This window comes from Hippoglossus stenolepis, chromosome 6 (assembly GCF_022539355.2).
Source record: "Hippoglossus stenolepis isolate QCI-W04-F060 chromosome 6, HSTE1.2, whole genome shotgun sequence".
Lineage (NCBI taxonomy): Eukaryota > Metazoa > Chordata > Actinopteri > Pleuronectiformes > Pleuronectidae > Hippoglossus > Hippoglossus stenolepis.
The window spans coordinates 26,405,167-26,425,650 of NC_061488.1; the positions used below are offsets into that span (position 1 = coordinate 26,405,167).

Here is a 20,484-nt window from a genome sequence, read left to right on the forward strand (position 1 = left end):
AGATAGGAGACATTAAAGTTTCCTTTCTTAGCTCCTATTATGGCAGCCTTTTACGTACCTCCGGGTCATTACACTCGATCAGGGACCCAGACTATAAACAGTGTTGGACCGCAGCCCTTATGATGTATGTAAATGTAAAACTATTTGGTACATGAGCTTTGTTACATTTCGACTAAAGCCCGGGACACATTTCAGAGCGGAAGCGGAACGTCTGAGCGGATGTTAGCAGACCGGAAGTTAGCAGACCGGAAGTGTTCTGTTCGGAGGCTTCATCGTTTGGTAACACGATCACTGTTATTATGCGGTGTCATGACATTGAGATGGACACTGACAGAAGTAAGAACCATCTTTGGCAGTCTGTGGTTAACATACAAACCTTGATGGATGAACCGAACAGTTATGTGTAACGTGCAAATGTTAGCGACGTTGAACACAACCCACGTCACAAACAGGAAGTTGGATGTGACAAACGTGAAAAACAAACGGAAGCCGAGAGGTGCAGCGACCGAAGTGTAAAGTGGGAATTATTAGATCGAAGGAAATGGACACAGGGAAAATACACGCGACTCCTTCTTCTGTCGTGGGGACGCAAACAACGAGGAAATCCATGTAAACACAGTTAGCGCGAATCACTCTCCAGTTTGATTGAAGCTGCTCACTTCGCCTCTTTGGGAACATCACCAGTCCAGTTTCAGGGATTTTCACCAGTCATGTTTCCTACTAGTAAACACAAGGATGCAGTTCTCAGGTACAGTTCTGATGATCCTTCCCATTTATTCCAAATATTTCAATATTTCACTGTTTTTACCTCTACGTTTGTTCAACTTCAGGTCTATAACATGTCATCAGCATCAAATGTATATTAGTTTGCTACTTTTACAACCAGATCCGTTTGTGGTTTTGATCACATTCATGTGATAAAAAGCCTGTTTATTAATATCCCTGTGTGATTCTAACGTGATCTACAGTCTAATCATAATTACAGGAGTATACAACCCAACATGGAATATGAAACCTAAACCAATGGCTCTTGTATTTAGCTATGCAGCTTAACAGTGAGAACAGTCAAGTAGTTACTAGTAGAGAGAGGATAATATAATATAGATCAACTTTATTGTAAGGCACCTTTCATACAATAAATGCTGCTCAATTTGTCACATACAATATAGATCAAAAATAAAAACAAGTTAACATGTCATTGAAACAAGATAACAGATTATAAGAAACACGAGAACATGTTAAAATGACATTTTAAAGTAAAAGAAATACAAAATAAATGGATGTCAGCATGGATCCGTGCATGATGGTCTGGACCTGGACAGGATTTAGCCCGACCCTCCTATCTAAACATAAATTTGGGTTAAGAGGTGAAGTTGACGTGCAACACATGACCGTAACAGAAGCAAAGCAACTTTAACATCAGCTAATGTAGCAGGTCCCACTTGAATTGACAAGGTTAGATACATTCTTAAACTTATTCTAGTTGGAGTCAAGCCATTGTTAACCTAGTTTAGCAGGCTAGCCGTTTCCCTCTGCTCTTAGTATCTGTGCTGGTTCACAGCCAAACTCAAAAAGTTAAGGTTGGAGAAGGAAGAGGCGTTCAGGAGTGGGGACAGAGACAGGTTTATAGAGTCGAAATACAGGAAAAAATCACTGGACTCAATGATTACAGACCCGTCGCCCTGACCTCTGTGGTGATGAAGGCATTTGAGCGCCTTGTGCTGTTCCACCTCAAAGCCATCACTGACCCTCTCCTGGACCCCCTGCAGTTTGCCTACAGAGCCAACAGGTCTGTAGACAATGCAGTAAACATGGCCCTTCACTTCATCCTCCAGCACCTGGACTCCTCAGGAACCTACGCCAGGATCCTGTTTGTGGACTTCAGCTCTGCCTTCAACACCATCATTCCGGCTCTGCTACAGGACAAGCTCTCCCAGCTGAGTGTGCCTGACTCCACCTGCAGGTGGATCACAGACTTCCTGTCTGACAGGAGGCAACACGTGAGGCTGGGGAAGCATGTCTCTGATTCCAGGACCATAAGCACCGGTTCCCTCAAGGCTGTGTTCTTCCCTCTACTCTTCCTCCTGTATACCAACAGCTGCACCTCCAGTCATCAGTCCGTCAAACTCCTTAAGTTCGCGGACGACACCACCCTCATTGGGCTCATCTCTGGTGGGGACGAGTCCGCCTACAGGTGGGAGATTGACCATCTGGTGACCTGGTGTGGTCAGAACAACCTGGAGCTCAATGGTCTGAAAACAGTGGAGATGGTTGTAGACTTTAGAAGGAACCCAGCCCCACCCACCCCCATCACCCTGAGAGACTCCCCAATCGACACTGCGGAGTCCTTCCGCTTCCTGGGCACCATCATCTCCCAGGACCTCAAGTGGGAGCTGAACATCAGCTCCCTCACCAAAAGAGCTCAACAGAGGATGTACTTCCTGCGGCAGCTGAAGAAGTTCAACCTGCCAAAGACAATGATGGTGCACTTCTACACCTGCATCATCGAGTCCATCCTCACCTCCTCCATCACCATCTGGTACGCTGCTGCCACTGCCAATGACAAAGGCAGACTGCAGCGTATCATCCGTTCTGCTGAGAAGGTGATTGGCTGCAATCTGCCATCTCTACAGGACCTGTTTGCCTCTAGGACCCTGAGGTGTGCAGGTAAGATTGTGGCCGATCCTTCCCACCTGGGTCACAAACTCTTTGAGGTGCTTCCCTCCGGCAGGAGGCTGCGGTCCATCAGGACCAAAACCTCACGCCACAAGACCAGCTTCTTCCCGGCTGCAGTTGGCCTTATCAACAAGGCCCGGGACCCCCACCTGACTTGGACTCTTATCCCGCCCCCACGCCTCAAGTCTGTGTTACATTAACACACATTACATTGCACATTGCATATTTCACACTCACATTGCACTCCTGTTTTGCATTTTACATTTTACTTTTACTTTACTTTTTATATCTTTTATATATTTTTATTTTATATTTGGTTTTTTTTCTTATGTAAATTACTTATTGTGTTTTTATGTTTTATGTTCATTGTATGCACCTATATACCAAGGCAAATTCCAGGTAGGTGTAAACCTACTTGGCAATAAATACTTCTGATTCTGATTCAAAGCTTCGCTAACCATGTTCCGATTCCAGCTCTGTATTGCCATTAAGCCATGACAGTACAGCAGTGAATGAATAACTCCAGGACTCTGAATTTGAAGCAGCTAAGGGAACTCCATTTCATTAATTCCATTATTTACACTTCTAAACAGTCACATTCTCAAAACAGATCTACTGCAGCAGTGAGAAGAGCTAAATGTGTACTGTTTGGGAATTCAGCACATAAACAACATTTCACTGCTTCAAATTAGTAAACTTAAAAAATGTATTTTCCTATTAGTAACCTTTTATGAACATGTTTTTTTGCTCTGTTGTTTTTTCTCTCAGTGGGGCCGGTGTCTTCTACCAGGCGATGCCTGCTGTTGGAGCCGATGGAAAGAAAATCATGACACTGATTCCTGTAAAACTGGTTAATGGACAGTTTATCCGATATGAAATACGTAAACCCAGTGTGGATTCTACCATACAGAAAGCTGTAAATATTTCCTCAGCACCACTTCCGATAAAAAAGATTGTCACGAATGTGTCAAATGTCTTGCCTAGTCGAGGTGGATTGGATCCTGGTAATTCACGGAACAATCATCCTCAACAGCAACAGACTGAAAGTTTAATGTCCAAAGTGCCGACAACGCCTGCAACAAACTGTGTGAACTCTGTAAGACTTCCATATCAGCTCCCAGTGATGGTGAAATCTCCAGCACTCCCCAAAGGACAGCTTCTTCAGATTCCCCCTAATGCACATGTGCGAACATTGCCAGCATCTAAACTTCCTCCAGGTATCAAGAAGCAGATTTTTAATTCATCAGCCGATTCCACTCCGGTTTCAGGCGTACCCAGTGTAGTCTTTGTGTCACCGGTCACCACAGTGAGTCAATGTGCTGCTCCACCATGGGATTCTGGACCTCAGTCACCCAGGCTGCCTTCTCAGACAGAAAAAACAGCTAAAATATCGAAGCCACTCTTGAAATTGATTCCAAAAGCTTCACCAGGGCCTGACGGCCCTACAAGGTGGGTAATTGAAGAAGAGGACACCTCAACTGCTTCATATATGCATTCTCATTCTGTTACTTCTCAGATTATTCGAACAGTGGCACAGAGAGAGAAAACTGACCAGTACTATAATGTTTCTGAGTCTATCCTGGACAAAAGTGGACAAGATGGACAACAGGATAATGCCTTAATCATGTGCAACGGGAAGGTATTTTTTGTGGCCAAAAACAGCAGTCTACTATTTCAACAAGGAGAAAACGACTCACCCACAGCAGCAACAAAAAGTTCTGAAATCAAGGAAACCACAGAACCTTTATTCCAACACCCTGTGGAGCTAGCTGTACCTCAAACACAGCAGGACATCAGCATTATTATTTTAGATGAGCCAGATGAAGTAATCGATCTCTGTGATGACAATACTCAGGATGACTCGCAACAAGCACCATCAGTTAGCACGTCAGCAGTCTCTCATCAGGATGATGACAACGTAATATTTGTGTCATATATTCCACCAAAATCTGAGGCTGAGTTGACACATGATTTAACAGTTGAGACACAAACAACAATAGAAAAGGACATTGACCTGCTGAGCACGAGCCACTCGGACAGTTTGACACAGGAGAAGAGCTTGGGTGGTAGAGCTGACGCTGATGGATGGGGTGAAGGCGCCACTCTTACTGGAGGAAGATCAGGCACAGTTGAAAATGTCACACATGTTTGTGCTTCTGCCGGGACGAGTGTGAATGATGACAAGGGCTCAAACATGAACAGTAAGCAGAGCACTTCCACCCAACAGGAGGGGAGCATGGGAGGTGATGTTGATCCAGAAACTCCAGCAGATGGCAGCAGTGAAGCATGCTCTCACAAACAGGAGGAGGTGAAGCCACTTTTATTGTTTCATTGATGTGGAAAACTCTGGAAAACTAGTGATTTTAACAGAAATGTTTAAAAGCAGGGATTAACAATGTGATATCACTATATTGTAATTAGGTCTTAACTTAATAGTTAAATTCATACAACATCATCAAATAGAGAAAACTGTACATTCCAGTTTCACAGATTTCAGGGTGATATCTTCAGACAAAAAAATTTAATTTTAAACATTTTGAACTTTCTGTAGATCAGATGTAGTCATCAAGCTTCTGAGCCAAAATCATTTTAATGCATAACACAAGATTGGTACCAACTTAACTCGCATTCAATTTTATAATCATAACAGGAGAAACTGGTTTCCACACGTGATTCATATAATGAAAGTTACCATCCTGGTTTGGATGACTGGCCCTGTCCTCCATGCCACTGTTGCATATATGGTATTTTTGATCTCTTACAAGCCTTCGCCCACTGTTCAGCTTTTCTGACCACAGCTGTGTCTTAATTCAAGGGTTGCATCCTTCCGAAGCTGCTTATATAGACAGATTGCATCACAGCGACGCTACTAGGCCGTCCCATTTCAAAGGCTCCTTCAAATGCGTCCTTCCATCACTGAGAAATGAAGTCTCTTAATAGGTGGATCCTTCCCGGCTCGACTTAGGGACAGCAATTAAGATTCGCTGCGCGTCATCGACAAACCGTTTAGAGGTATAGGTGCCGGCAAACGACGAGATGTCCGATGCTTGAGTATCAGGCTTGAAATAAACCAAACAGCTAACAACACTTGAAAAATACCAGGGGGCAATAAAACTTTCTCAACATGTCCAACTTTAGATCTTTATTAGGCAACAGCAATAAGTGTGGGTCAAGCTGGTGATGCAGATCACCTGTAGACCGGACCGTCTTATTTCAGATCGGCCTTTGGGGTCTATGCAGCCCAAAAAGGAGACAGTCTTTGTTTGCCGCGTCCACCTTGTCCTACGAAGGATGCAGCCCCTGAGTTGAGACACGCTCCATGTTAAAGTACCTGTTTGTCACATGGTCCCCTTGCTCCTGTAATGTGTTGCTGTTATGGATGATCCATGAAGAAGCGGATGGCAGTAAACCAGTGATATGACGGGATGGTGACACGCTCTCCTCCTAAATAACAAGAAAACATTTCACTCACAATTTTGAACACATTGAAAAAGAATTTAAAAATAAGAAAGGTTTGCTTTTTAAGTCTTATGACACCATATTCTAACCTCTTGATGCAATAATTTGCTGGGCAATGACAAAAATATATTTGATGATAATACATCCAAGAAACTCCTATTTTTTGAAGTGGCTATTTGGCTTATTTGTCAGAGTATGAATTGTTTCATGTAAAAATAGCCATAGGTTTGCCCTCCAACATTTCCACTTCACGATCAGTATCTAAAAAGAATCGCTGTTTCTCATTTTTAAGAGTTGTCTGTATTTTTATATTTGCAGGCCCCTCCAGGTTGTCAGACATCTTCACCGGCACCTCCACCCTGTAAAATGGCTGACCGTCAGCTGAGCCAGATGTTCGGGATTACAGTTGATGTGAAGATTTGCCTGCAGAGGATTGATGAGGCCTCAGCTGGACTTGCAGAGGCTCGGAGTAGTGAGTTTATAAACTCAGCAGAGGATCGGCATGAACCAGCAAATGGGTTGAAAGAGAAGGAACTCTTTCTGCAGGACTTCTACAGGTCCTGTGAAAACCAGAACGTTCATGTGAAGAGAGAGGAAGTAGTAACTGAATGGGAAAAGCCAGCAGATGCGGCCACTGTAACTGCTCACACAGATGTCATGTCTTGTTCACCCAAGGGGGCGCCATGTGGTGTTGAAAACACAACATTGATTGGCTATGTGGAACCGATTGATGAGGACTTCCTCAATGCAAACGAAATCGCAGAGTTGCAGGATGTAGCAACCCTTCGACAGTCTCAGACTTGTGTGGACCTGAATACAAACACCAGCAGAATAGGAAGGACGAGGAAACGCCCCATGTGTCCATGTTGCGTCCCTGGTACTCCGGAGCCTGCAGTGAAATTCAAGTCAGAGGAGCTGGAGAAATGGGCATGCAGAACAGAGCAGATCAGTAAAAAAGGGACACGAACAAAAGCTGCTAGAAAAGGTGTGATAACATCTGGAAACAGCTGTCTCACAGTCAGAAACAATCAGAAATCTAAGACTCATGAGGTTCCAGCTGGGGACAGTTTGTCCTCAACATCCACGGACCCAGATGAACTACAGAGACTCAAAGAGCTTCTGAAAGAGAGGGAGGCAGCTTTAGAACTGGAACATGGAACAGCATGAGCTGAGACAAGTCTCACCTTCCAAACTAATATTCTAACAAATATGCTAACATGTGTTTTAAAAAGTTTTTAGAATATCATTTGTTTCATTTGTTCTTTGTGAACCAACACTAGGACCATGAGTCAGAATACACAGGCCTTTTGTTTGACAGACACGCAACACGGGGCCAGGTCGGAACCAAACCAGCGATCGCTGCAGGAGGACTCAAGCTTCCATTTGCAGGGCGTCCGCTAGCTCACCTTAGCTGCTTTCAGACATACACACAAATGTCAGAGTGAGAGCCTCCAGAGTTTCTGGGGACTTTCCCCTGCCAGGCCCTTGTAAAAGTTGCATAATGTCTGATTGAGCCAATGTGACAACACATCAGGAGATTCTTCGCAGGATTAAGCGTGAGTGGGTGGGTGTGTTGACGTTTCTAACAAGCCACAGATGCCACTTTTTTTTTCATATATCTCAAGATAAAAAAGCACCGCCATACAGCATTTGGTCATGAGGGTTGAAGCCTGTGTTGATGTGCAGTAAACAAAAACACATGAACCCTGGAGCAGAATTTACATGTCACGTCTTGTTTCTGCCTGCCACACCACCCCTTCTGTGTTCTGTGTATGTCTGAGTGCAGAATCTCCTGCTGTGTTGTGTACACTGTGTGCACAATTATTAGGCAAGTTGTATTTTTGAGGATTCATTTTATTATTGAACAACTACAGTGCTCTCAGTCAATCCAAAATGTTAATAAACCTCAAACCTGAATATTTAAGAAAATAAAAGTGAGGTTTTGGCTTTCTTAGGAGAATATATATGTGTGCACAATTATTGGGCAACTACTAGTGTGCAGAATTATGATGCAACTAAATGAAAAACGAAAAATGTACAAATAAACATTTCTGACATTTCAAAAAAAAAATCAGTGACCAATATAGCCACCCTTCTTTTCAATAACAGTAATAAGCCTTCTGTCAGTTTCTTGATCTGTTGACGATCAACTTTTTCTGCAGCAGCAACCACAGCCTCCCAGACACTGTTCAGAGAGGTGTACTGTTTTCCTTCACCGTAAATCTCCCGTTTAGGAAGGGCCCACAAGTTCTCAATAGGGTTTAGGTCAGGTGAGGAAGGGGGCCATGTCATTATTCTTTCATCTTTAAGGCCTTTACTGGCTAGCCACACAGTGGAGTACTTTGATGCATGCGATGGAGCATTGTCCTGCATACAAATCATGGTCTTCTTGAAAGATGCAGACTTTTTCCTGTACCACTGCTTGAAGAAAGTGTCTTCTAAAAACTGGCAGTAGGTTTGGGAATTGATTTTGAGTCCATCTTCAACCTGAAAAGGTCCAACTAGCTCATCTTTAATAATACCAGCCCATACCAGTACCCCACCTCCACCTTGCTGGCGTCTGAGTCGAAGTGGAGCTCTGTGCCCGTTACTGATCCAGCCACAGGCCCATCCATCTGGTCCGTCAAGAGTCACTCATCTCATCAGTCCATAAAACCTTTGAAAAATCTGTCTTCAGATATTTCTTGGCCCAGTCTTGACGTTTCATCTTCTGTGTCTTGTTCAGTGGTGGTGGGGTTTCAGCCTTCCTGACCTTGGCCATGTCTCTGAGCACTGATCACCTTGTACTTCTGGGCACTCCAGGTAGGTTGCGAGCTTCACGTTTGATTCTTCTCAAATCTTTGCCAGTTAATTTGCGTCTTTTTCTCAACACGTTTCTTGCGACCCTGTTGACTATTTGCAACAAAACATTTGATGGTTCTGTGATCACGCTGCAATCAGTGCTGCATCCCTCTGAAAGACTTTTTACAATTTTTGACTTTTCAGAGTCAATCCTTGATATAGGGTGTTGATCTCCTTAGGCCACACCCTCCCTCATTACACAAATACACATCACCTGATATGCTTAAATCCAATAGGCATTCAAGTTTATACAGCTTGGAGTTGGAAAATATGCATAAAAATGATGATATGGTCAAAATACTCACTTGCCTAATAATTGTGCACACAGTGTATGTGTCAAACGCAAACTCCTGACAAAGTCTGGACCCAATCCTCCAGAGACAGGAGTCTGAAAACAGCCGTAGTTGCGCGGGCGCCCAAATACATTGATTTCTATTTGCTAACACACATCTGGTTCATAGTTGTCAGTTACTAAACGTTATTCCACACTCACCATCCAGTCAGAGTCTTGAGTTTTAATTGGCAGTTGTTGGTTTAGAAACATGTGCTTTTCTACCCCTGTTTTGAGTCAATAAAATTTGTTTTGTATAGCTCCAAATCACAACATACATTATTTCAAGACATTTAAATAGTAAGGTCGAGACCTTAAAAATTAAAGAGAAACCCAACAGTTCGCACAAGGAGCAACACTAACGATTATGGAGAGAAAAAACTCCCTCCTTAACTGGAAGAAACCTCTAGAACCAGACTTATTGTGGTCGACCATCTTCCTCGACTGGTTGGGGTGTGCAGAGAAAAATTGAGGAGAGAGAAGAGGTGGGTGGAAAAGAAGGGAGAGAGGAGAAACGGTTGTGAACCATCATATTTAACAATTTAACATTGATTCAAAGCACATTTACTCTGTGACACACTTTGTGCACTGCTTCCTATAAGCCACCGCTGCTGCTCCTCCACACACAAACACACACACACACACACGCCGCGGTGGACACAGTGACTATTGGAACAGAGGTTCCAGCATTCACACTTTGTTCTCCTCTTGGGTCATTTTGTTTTGTTTATGTATCTTGGCAACGAAAAACAGCGCTCATGCAAAAAAAAATGTCAGGTTATGTCAGAAATGTGAGGAGACATCTGCTGCATATTAGTGTATATTAGTGTTTTATTTCATTCAAGTTCATTCAGTGATCTATATCAAAATGCACACAATCATCTAAAATGTGACAGAAGCAGCAGGAGATGTGATAATATTCAGCAGGACTACATGAAAAATGGCAGCATTATCATCACAAATAGAAAAAGACATATTGTGAAGATGACGCCACTGTCTTTTGCTTTGCAGGTTGTATCGAAAGAACATGTTGAATGTGTCAGTGGCACAAAAGTGAAACAAAAGCCTCCTTTCATCCAAACCACAATGACTCCTACCTCCATCACAGGCTCTGAGAGGACAAACCATCCTCACCTATGAGTGACCTGTGTCACTAAAACAAGTATTCATTTGTTAAACAAAATGTTTTCAACTTGGAATCATGTTCCTGGTTTTTTAAAGATGGTGCTTTGCATTTAGAAGCTCTTAAAAACCTCTGAAGTGAAGGTTTGAATTCTCGGTTTTTGCCCATTTTGTTTAAAATATGTTCTTAAAATCCCCAAAACAAGTAAAACTAGTACCGCTGCACAGGCTGCATGAACTTCACGTCACCAGTATCACGTGATACACATGCATGCCGCTTGTTGGCAGCGGTAAAATGTCTCGGAAACGAATGAAGTTAGCAAACTCTAGCAGGATGCTTATCTGCATAAATGGCAGACAAGTGCATTTTTATTATGTGTGGTTTTTGACCAACAAATATAAGATGTGGCTCAGTGGAGGCAGACCCTATGCTAAAATATATTGGAAAGTTATGGTAATTAGTTGCTAGAAATGTGTTAACAGATTCATATTTTATATATTAATATTAAGTAAAGATTTGTAGTAATGCCAGGTTCAGATATACTTTAAGCAGAATTGAGATTTTATGAGGTCACTTATGCAAATAAATTCACAGGTTGAAAAGAGACGTGTTGCTGCAGGCAGCAGAAATGACAATATATATGACAATATACAAGTCTAGGCTAGAGTTACTTTCTCACTTGTTATAGATGCACCTTCTGCCCCCTAGTATGAAGTCTGCAGAAAGTCCAGAGGAGATGATGTGGGAACACAGCAGGAGATCCTCCACAGGAAAACAAATGAAAAAAAGAAAACTATTATATCAGGATGAAAAAGCGGCGCCTTACATGTTAACACGCCTGAGTGGAGAATCTCGTGCTGTGTTGTTCATGTGTGACAGGCAAACTTCTTAGAAAGTTTGCACGCAATTATCTGGACTTCCTTTATGTCTGAAAATGGCTTCTGTTTTTAGCAACACAGCCTGAGAATGGTGATGTGGTTCACTTGTTTTGAAAGGTGCTTTACAAATAAAGTTTATTATTATAAACAACCCCAGTGTCCCATTCTCAGCAATAGCTCTTTATGACTTGCTCTTTCTCAGTAAGTCATTATGCCGTCCACAGACACAGGACCGCAGCAAATGTTTACAGAGAAACCTACAATGGCACCAAAGTAGATCATAATACAAAATGCTGACATGAGATGTTCATATTTACAGGTGTTGCAGAAGAACTGGAGTCTGGGCCCACAGATGCTGATCCCCCACTGTGGGGAAGCAGCTGATCTACTCATACTAGTGCCAGCATAACAGTGGCTCAAAGAAAGTAAATTGTTGTGGAGAATGTTGAAGAAATGGCTCATGTGTTATGTAGACTACAGAAGAGGGTTGGATCTCTGCTTCCTTTGGGTTCCTGCTCATTAAGGGGATAAAAGAAATTCAGACAAGTGTAGTAACCCCATTAGTAGCCACAATCAGACATTAACATGCCAATGACCAGCACACAAATCAACAACTTTAAGCATTTAGTAACACAAGATGGCACCAACTTAACTTGCATTCAATTTTATAATCATAACAGGAGAAACTGGTTTCCACACATGATTAATATAATGAAAGTTACCATCCTGGTTTGGATGACTGGCCCGGTCCTCCATGCCACTGTTGCATATATGGTCATTTGATCTCTTACAAGCCAGAGGGAGCACCGGTCTTTTTGCTTGACTCCAATGATCTTAGAGCAGACCTTAACTTTATGATTTAATCTTTTATTTGTCTTCCACATACATCCCATTACAAATGGTAAAAGCAATCGATACAAACAGCAAAAGAGTTTAGCTTCCCTGCTTGACAATGTAATGAGTGATTACATCAAATTTAAATTGTGGGTCAAACACTTTTCCAAGGTAGCTAGTTATATGTCTCTACGATTTTCACCTCCTCTGCTGGCTTTTCATTTGACACTGCACCTCCTGAAATCTATAGTGATTTAAAATAAGAAGCCACTCACTCAACTAAAATGTCCTTGTTAAAAGCTAAAGAGAAAAAATGAGAAGGCACATCAGCTGAAAAATTATTAAAATACTGTAAGTAAAGCACAGGTTGAAACCGTCATAAAGGATCAGATGAGTAAAACATGGCAGAAATATTTGGTGAAAACTCTCTAACAGTATTTAAAAGGTGAGGGCGTTGGTAGAACCTGGAGCGGGAGCCGTAAGAAAGAGTTGGTTATTACCTGGCTGAGAACAGGACATACAGGTTTACATCCAACACTGGATTCTGAACATACTGTGATAAACCAGAAACAATTAAACATGTACTGACAGATTGCAACAGGTATCAGCACTAAAGGGTTGGAAAAGGACAACAATACTGTGGAGGATCTGCTGGGAAAGACATCATGAAGTGTATGGTAGTCTTCTAATTAATTACTAGAGTAACAGTGATATGTTTTCCAGCCAGTTAACTGTTCAAGCTCCAGTACAGTAGGTGGAAGATAATACCATTGTAAAAAGACAGCAACACAGAAACGTGTCGGTGGTAGTGCTGTAAACAAAAGGAAGAAAATGAGAAAAGGCGGAACAGGATTCAACGTTACATGAAACAGGTAAGCACCAGCCAAAAACTGAGGAGCACACAATACACTCATATGAGGAATCACCTGTTTAGTCACCAAGGAAAGCAAAACACTCCAGTCCAGTAGGTCGTGGTAATGCAATTGTAAGCACTGATTTTCAAGCACATTCAAAAAGTGTTTAAAAAGCACAGAAAATAATAAGAATAATTAAGGTAACAAAGTAATATTTAAAAGGTTTTAGAAAACACGAGAAATAAGGAAAATTATTTATTCCAGTCACATTCATCAACTCTTCTGATCCACACTTTCCAGAAGGTGGCGGCAATTCGCCTGTAAGTTGTTTGCCACCCGCCATTGAAGAAGAAGAAGAAGAAGAAGAAGAAGAAGAAGAAGAAGAAACCGAAACAAGAAACAAGAGACAGAAACAGAAAAGTCGGATTGAATGAAGAAGGTAAAAGCAACATTATTGTGAACAACAGTATTTAAACACCTTCAGCTCGGAGCTGTGGTGAAATGGCTGCCTCATTCAGGACAGAGACATATCCTTCCGCCAAAACCTGCGCTTTATGACCAGCGAACATGTTTAAACTAGTCCAAGTTACACTGTTACGATCCTTTTCAGCTACGCCACTGGGATGTGTCAGTATATGTATATATATATATATATATATATATATATTAGGGCTGTCAAAATGAACACGTTAACGCGGGATGATTAATTTGTTGAATTAACGCGTTAATTCATGCGCAGAATGACCCGCTCCATATACCCATACCCGCACCCACTCACTCACTCGCTCAGAGCGACACGCGCAGTAAGATCTGGGGTCTCATTTGTAAAACAGTGCGTGGGATTCATACTGAAAGTGTGCGTGCGCACAAAAGCCGGAAATGGCTTACGCAAAAGAAAATTCCGATTTATAAAACCGTGTGCACGCCCACCTGAACGCAATGTTCGCTTTATAAATCACAGTCCACCTGGAAACGTTCGTACGTGGATCTGCCTTATACTCCGCCCTCTACACGCCCCCTTTCAACCATAAATGATCAATGCAAAGCACGTCATGAATATTAAATGATGCTGCTGACCAATGGGTTTCCATGGCGAGTCATGTCATCAAGCGATGAGAAGAGGAAGCGAAACTTTCTGACACTGACATCGAGGTGTTTGTTAGTGAGGTGGAGGTGAAGAGCGATTTTATGGGACAGCAGTGATGTCACTAATAAAGAAAATACATTGATACTCTGCTGCTGCTGAAATGTGTCTTCATTTCTTGTAAGTGATCTCCAGTGCGCTCCGTGCGCCTGATGGCACAGTCCCGTTCACTGCAGCGATTTAATACACGCACAGTGTTAGAAGATATTATTAAAACCTATTAATGACTCGGCTCCGTAACTCTGCTGTTAAATGGAATCTAAACGTAATTTGCTGTAAGTTGTTTTATATATTTTTAAATTAAAAGGTTCTTATGGAACAGATATGTCGCGCGAGCAAAACTAAGCTGTTGGTTTTAATGTAAATGATGAAGTGGATCAATAATCTGCTTCAGTTCACCACCTCACGTCTGCGTCGCCACTTTACCGTCTCCAAAACGTCCGTACGCATGGGTCAGAGTTTGCGTGGAAATACGCTAATTTTCCTGTCAAGTTTGTTCTTATAAATCCCAACGTTTGCGTGAGAAGTTATGTTGCATACACGCTTTCAGGCCCCGTTTTGTGTACCTGACGGGACCTGAAACGCATGCATTTACCACATCATAGTGATCACAGATATGCATGTGAATACGAGCAGCTATGAAGAAAGATTTTACTCATTTAACAAAAGTGTCGATCATAATGTGGTGATCGGTGTTGATATTGTGGTGTCATTTCAAACAAATTGATGTTTAAACTTTAACCCGATTTCATTGTGTTTCATTGCATACATTATCATATGCCAATTAAGCCCAACCCCATTTCTAAACTTCAATATTTAGCAGGCAGGAAGTGAAGGGGAACTCATTCCGGCTCTATAATAAAAGTCAGTGTGTTTTGTTTTTACACAGGGAAATACACAGAGCATGGATTCCCTCAACAGACTTGAAATCTTCATCCCAGAGGAGGCTGACGCAAAAACCATCCGTCTGTGTAGTTTACCAGCCGTATTGCTCAAAAGAATGGGCCTCCCCCTGCATGACTCTAAAGACTCCAAGAAACTGGCAATATGGATTAGTCCAGCAGTCTTACGGAGGAAGGGGCAGAAACTATCGTCCAACACAGGAAAGGATGCACTAGAAAATGTGTCCTCACTGCTGGGCAGAAGGTTCCGGCCTCTTATGGGTCCTTTCAAAATGCCTATTTCCTCTACCAACCGTGCCATTTGCAACATGCTGAAGGATATGAACCAAGGGAAAACATGCAAGTCTCCCACCCCCTTGTGTCCCCGGGACTCACCACTACAGACTGGCTTCCCTGCTATTGTCATCTACCATGGATGCATTTACCTGTGCATCAGCAAGAACAATCCAAGCAAGAGTCGACAAGACACTCCCTCTACTCACTCATTGTCATCTGAAAGCCAGAAGAAGGTAACTTGACATTTCAGTTGGTGAAGTCACAGCATGGGAAAACATGACAATTCATTTGACATGTATAGCTTTACATTCACACAAATGCATTCTCATTTCAAAAACCAAACTATTTCCTTTTTTTTGAACTAACACACCAGAAAACACATGATATGATATTTCACATACACTCTGCATGTTCGGGTTAACAGGAAGCAGATTATACACTCTGCAGTTGGTCGCTTGGTTGCATAAATGCTGCTAGGAAGGAAAACCGTGATGATGAAAAGTAGGAACATTGATTTGTTTTCTCGCAGCAACAACGCAGATAAATTGTTAGTTACACCAAGTGTTGGTAATGCTCAATCAGAAAGACAATGTGAGTGTGTCAACAACTGAAAACAGTTTAAAACTAAAACTTGTTTGGTGTGGAGTGGACGTAGCTTTAGCATTGGAAGTGAATCAAGACTCACTCAGTTTTCAGACATGTCCTGCGAATGATCTCCGGAGAATTGGGGTCAGACTTTCTCCGCAGGTTTCCTTTCACTCATGCACAACGCAGTGGGGGGGTTCTCTGCTCACATGCGTTCACAACAGCAACAGATCCTCCACAGGATTCAGGTTAGGGGTGATGCATCAGACAGAGGCAGGATGTAACATTCTGCTGTGGAGATCATTTGTTTTTGTTTACAGCACATCAACACCGGCGTCGGCTGTTATCACCACAAACTCTCTTCGTCTGTGTCTTTCCGGTGTTTAACACTGCTTTTTAATCCAAACACACTCCTGCAGACAGAGGTTTCTTCTCGCAGATTATGACGCAGGACAGTGTTTTAAGTTCATTGTTGCAAAAGAAGCGAAGCCCCGTTTATCCAGGAACATAAATATGAATTCAGCAGGTTTTTATATAGATCAGTTTTAAGTGTGATGATTAGAAAACATCAGAGGACCAGAATCACTTGTTGACCAGCGGAGTAATGTGCCTCAGTGGTGCTGATTTAAGTTAAGAAAAGATACAGCTTTATTGATCCACACACCAGGGAAATTCAGATGTTAAAGCAGCAGGCACGTCATAATGAGGTAGACAAGAGAATAAAGAAATATAAAAAGGCAATAGAATACCAAAATTATTGTGATGAAATGTATCAACCGTGACTGGAGTTGAATTTATTTTACTGTAGATGCTATATTTTCAAAGTAAAGAAAATTGGGATGTACTTGTTGTAAGTCTGTGGACAGAATTTTCTGTTTACCATTTAACAAAAGTCTTATGTGATACTACCTTATTTTGTCCTCCAGGAGCTGCACAATGACAAAAGGCCCAGGAAGATGCACACCACAAATAAGAATGTGCCCTCATCCAAGGCTGCTCGCTCTGTCCGACAGTCCGCTGACAGCGGGCAGCAAGTGGATGGCCACAGTCACAAAGATGCTGCAGGACAGCAGGCAGCAGAGGAAGCAGCAGCAGCCCCAGAGCCAGCCTGGTTTCATCCTGAGGGGGGCCAGGAGGTGGGGGCCAATGAGGACAGTGGTAACTGTGAGATGCAGGACCTGGCCAGTGATGAAGCCGAGCGCACCAGTCAAAAAGATGAGGGGGTCGGTGATGTGCACATGGAACGTGGTGCAGTGACACACAACAGCAACCAAAGCTGCACAGGGAGGGAGTCTCTGGGCGCCACCTCGCTGGTGAGGGAGTGTGACTTTGATGAGCTGGTACAGGAGGAGAAGATCGCTTCAATGAAGGCCAGACTCCGACTGAGTGAAGCTGCACTCAACAGTCTGCATTCTTCACAGTAACTGCTTAGTCACACTCAGCAGTAATGATGTGTCAGTTTCACAAAAAATCCCAACTTATATTACAACTTTGATAGATTGGACACCTACTTCTTTCGCTTTTGTGTTTACCACTTGGTACAGCCCTAAGAATTATTTCTAGGAGAGACCCTGTCAATGTACGGGAACAGGAATTTCTCCTTGACTGTTATTGGGACATGGATATATATGTTGTTTTGTAAGAATCAGTTGGTTATAAGCACACATGAATATTTATGGTTTATGAATGACAATGTGACATGTATTCAATATAAATGTGAAGCCCAGAATATAATCAGAAACCAGTGTGCATGTTAATAACCTGATAGCTTAACAGTCATCACATTCCCTTGACATTTGCTCTAGATTAGGATTTATATTTTTCCTGAAACCTGATTTGTTCTCTAGCACAGCCATCAGGCCAAACTTAACAAATGCACATTTACATAATGCTGTTGAGGTTCTAAGAATCTTATCTCCTCTTGAATCATGTCTCACTTTGTTTTTATCAAAGGTTCAGTGTGTAGGATCTAGTGACATCTAGTGGTGAAGGTGCATGTTGCAGCTGAATACCCCTCACCTCACCCTCCCCTTTCCAAACATGAAAGAGAACCTGTGGTAACCTCCAGTTGTCATAAAAACTCAAAAGGGTTTGGTTTGTCCAGTTTGGGCTACTATAAAAACAAAACATGGCGGCCTCCGTAGAGGACCTGCTACTGATGCAAATATAAAGGGCTCATTCTAGGGTAGACAACAATTCGTACAATTTCAATGAAACACTAGTGAAAACATCACTAGGATTTTTTTATGTTCAATTTCTGCAAACGATAACTTTAAGTGTAACTGCATGAACCACCTTCAGGGGACAGAAGTGGGACTTTTCGTCTTAGAGTTGCCCTGTGGCCTTGAAAGACTGAAAACTCCGACAGAGCGATAGAATTATAATGATACACTGTCTGTATCTGTTTGTTTACTGTCATGTCACTGCTGACACAAGGTTTACTGTTGTGATGTAGTTCTAACTCAGAAAAAGCATTATTTTTGGATCACTGCTATAATCTGATAATATTTTTTTGCTATCTGAAGAAATTGGCCTGTAACAAACCTGAAATAAACCAAGCTGGAAACAAGGTTATAGTGTTCAGAATTTGTTTGGACCTGAAGCCAATTTTCATCACATTCACACAGAAGTGACCACTGCACTGTTTTTCAGTCATTAAGTGCCACATGGCTGACAACAGATTTCCACAGAATTTTACAGCATTTTATTCATTCATTAGCCGTACTGTTTATCTGCGGGGGCAGGAGCCCACCCCAGCAGACTTTGGGTGAGAGGCAGGGTACTGCCTGGACAGGTCACCAGTCCATTACAGTGCTGACACAGAGACAAATAACCATTCACAATCACATTTACCATTACGGCAAGTTGGAGTCTCTAATGAACCTGCATGTGTTTGGACTGTGGGAGGAAGCCAGAGTGTCAGGAGGTCACAGGGCTATCCACAGACTGGATAGCACTTCATTATCACTTCAATAGGTTTTGATATTTTCCAGATGAGAAAGGTACTATTTCATTTTTTTATCAGTTTATTCAAATACTGCCTGTTGGCAAATTAGCTGAAAAAGAGAGGTCCTCACCATAGACTACATAAAAGGAATGAGGGATGGACAACATGACATCTCCCCGTCAAAGCCAAAGCATCTCGATCACCCCCTGGTGGTTGGCTGTAGTATATGTCTTTAACCCAGTCTCCTCTTTGTTAATGGATGGGACATGGACCAAACTGAACGGTGAAAGTACAAGTACATTTTTTCTCTCAAAGATGGTTCTTGTATTTTTAGGTAGTTAACAGCACATTGATGTATGTTCAAGTTTTTTATTTATATGATGCTATAAAATGTTGTGATTGACAGCTGAGACTGAGTTGCGATTGGCCAAACTCGTGTATCAATGGCACCTCGATATCGTCGCTCCATCCCCTGATCGCTACTGCTCCAAATGCAGTAGATGCCGCAGTGTCTGGATAGTAAGATCATCCATCTTTATATAGTTTATGGTCTTCTCCAGCCAATGTACGCCTGCATCCGAGGAGAAGAATTATCTCTTAAGACCTCCTACGACAGAACAACAGGCTCTGTTTTCTATTGTTGTTTTGATATGTGATGAAATTCATTTTGGAAAATCTAGTTTGGCCTCAGAGTTGAGATCTAGAGAAGATGGGGCTGAATACATAATAAATATATGATTTGTTGGACAGTTTGACAGAAGTGTTACCTCTGTTGACAGATTTACCACAACACATAAGGTTGGTGGTTTGAGCCCAGTCTCCCCTATTCTTCATTCTGAAGTGTCCTTGGGCAAGATACTGAACCCCAAATTGCCCCTGATAGCTGTGTAATAGTAAGAAGTAGAGATAGTGCTGCACATCACAATAGACACTATTTACATTTCAGTATAAATATATTATTCCTATGGCTGGAGATGTTCTAAGGTCAGACATGTCCCATTCTTATTAGTGCAATATATCTTGAACAGTGGGAAGAAATTTCTTTAAAATCCCAGTCCACCTCAGACACAAGAATTCATATGCTAATAATGAATTAACAATGAAATGATTTAAAAAAACAAATATCTAATAGGGGAAACTGACTCGCTAACTTCTAAGTGAATTGACCTGTTAAACTCTTTAATGTTCATGTGTTATCAAACTGATGAAGAGCTTGTCTTCATGTGCTATTGTTTTGTCTTTCAGCAGTGCTGTGCTCTCAGGGCCACTACTTTCAATTCACTGTCCAATAATGAACAGGAGTGAACTTAGTGCTGCACAGTTTTCAGTGGGACTTTGTCTTAGAAAGGTTCATGATCATTTTGGAGGGTGCAGTCAGTGTTGTTGAGTTGTGTTGTATAACACAAAATAATAGAAAAACCTCGAAGTCGAATCAACAGATCTAAATCAGTTTTAATACAACCAGAACATGAGTGAGACATCATGGGATATCATGTTTGTGAGTGTGTGGATATCCTGTCACATTCACAGTAGGAACAGAGCAGAACAAGTTCAGCCCCAGTGACAGAATGTTAAATCATCTTATATGAGTTGTGGATTAGATATGAGTGAGGGGGAGGAAACCTCAGTGCTGT

General features: G+C 42.0%; 2 protein-coding genes across 2 annotated transcripts; both read left to right on the top strand.

Annotated features, from left to right (window-relative positions):
* The first annotated feature begins 220 nt into the window (after positions 1 to 220).
* Positions 221 to 9,566, top strand: lrif1 (ligand dependent nuclear receptor interacting factor 1). Its single transcript, XM_035159795.2, has 3 exons — positions 221 to 748; positions 3,445 to 4,984; positions 6,454 to 9,566. The coding sequence occupies exons 1-3, from the start codon at positions 711 to 713 to the stop codon at positions 7,300 to 7,302; spliced, it is 2,427 nt and encodes an 808-aa protein (XP_035015686.2). The 5' UTR covers positions 221 to 710; the 3' UTR covers positions 7,303 to 9,566.
* A 3,269-nt stretch (positions 9,567 to 12,835) lies between these two features.
* On the top strand, positions 12,836 to 17,958 carry LOC118110380. Its single transcript, XM_035158056.2, has 4 exons — positions 12,836 to 13,014; positions 13,297 to 13,435; positions 15,030 to 15,551; positions 16,830 to 17,958. Exons 2-4 carry the CDS (start codon positions 13,427 to 13,429, stop codon positions 17,325 to 17,327), a joined length of 1,029 nt encoding a protein of 342 aa, XP_035013947.1. The 5' UTR covers positions 12,836 to 13,014; positions 13,297 to 13,426; the 3' UTR covers positions 17,328 to 17,958.
* The last annotated feature ends 2,526 nt before the right edge of the window (positions 17,959 to 20,484 follow it).

Coding starts and splice junctions, on each gene's coding strand:
- lrif1 (XM_035159795.2), top strand. CDS start 711: ATGTTTCCTACTAGTAAACACAAGGATGCAGTTCTCAG. Junction 749..3,444: donor CACAAGGATGCAGTTCTCAG/GTACAGTTCTGA, acceptor TTTTTCTCTCAG/TGGGGCCGGTGTCTTCTACC. Junction 4,985..6,453: donor GCTCTCACAAACAGGAGGAG/GTGAAGCCACTT, acceptor TTATATTTGCAG/GCCCCTCCAGGTTGTCAGAC.
- LOC118110380 (XM_035158056.2), top strand. Junction 15,552..16,829: donor CATCTGAAAGCCAGAAGAAG/GTAACTTGACAT, acceptor TTTGTCCTCCAG/GAGCTGCACAATGACAAAAG.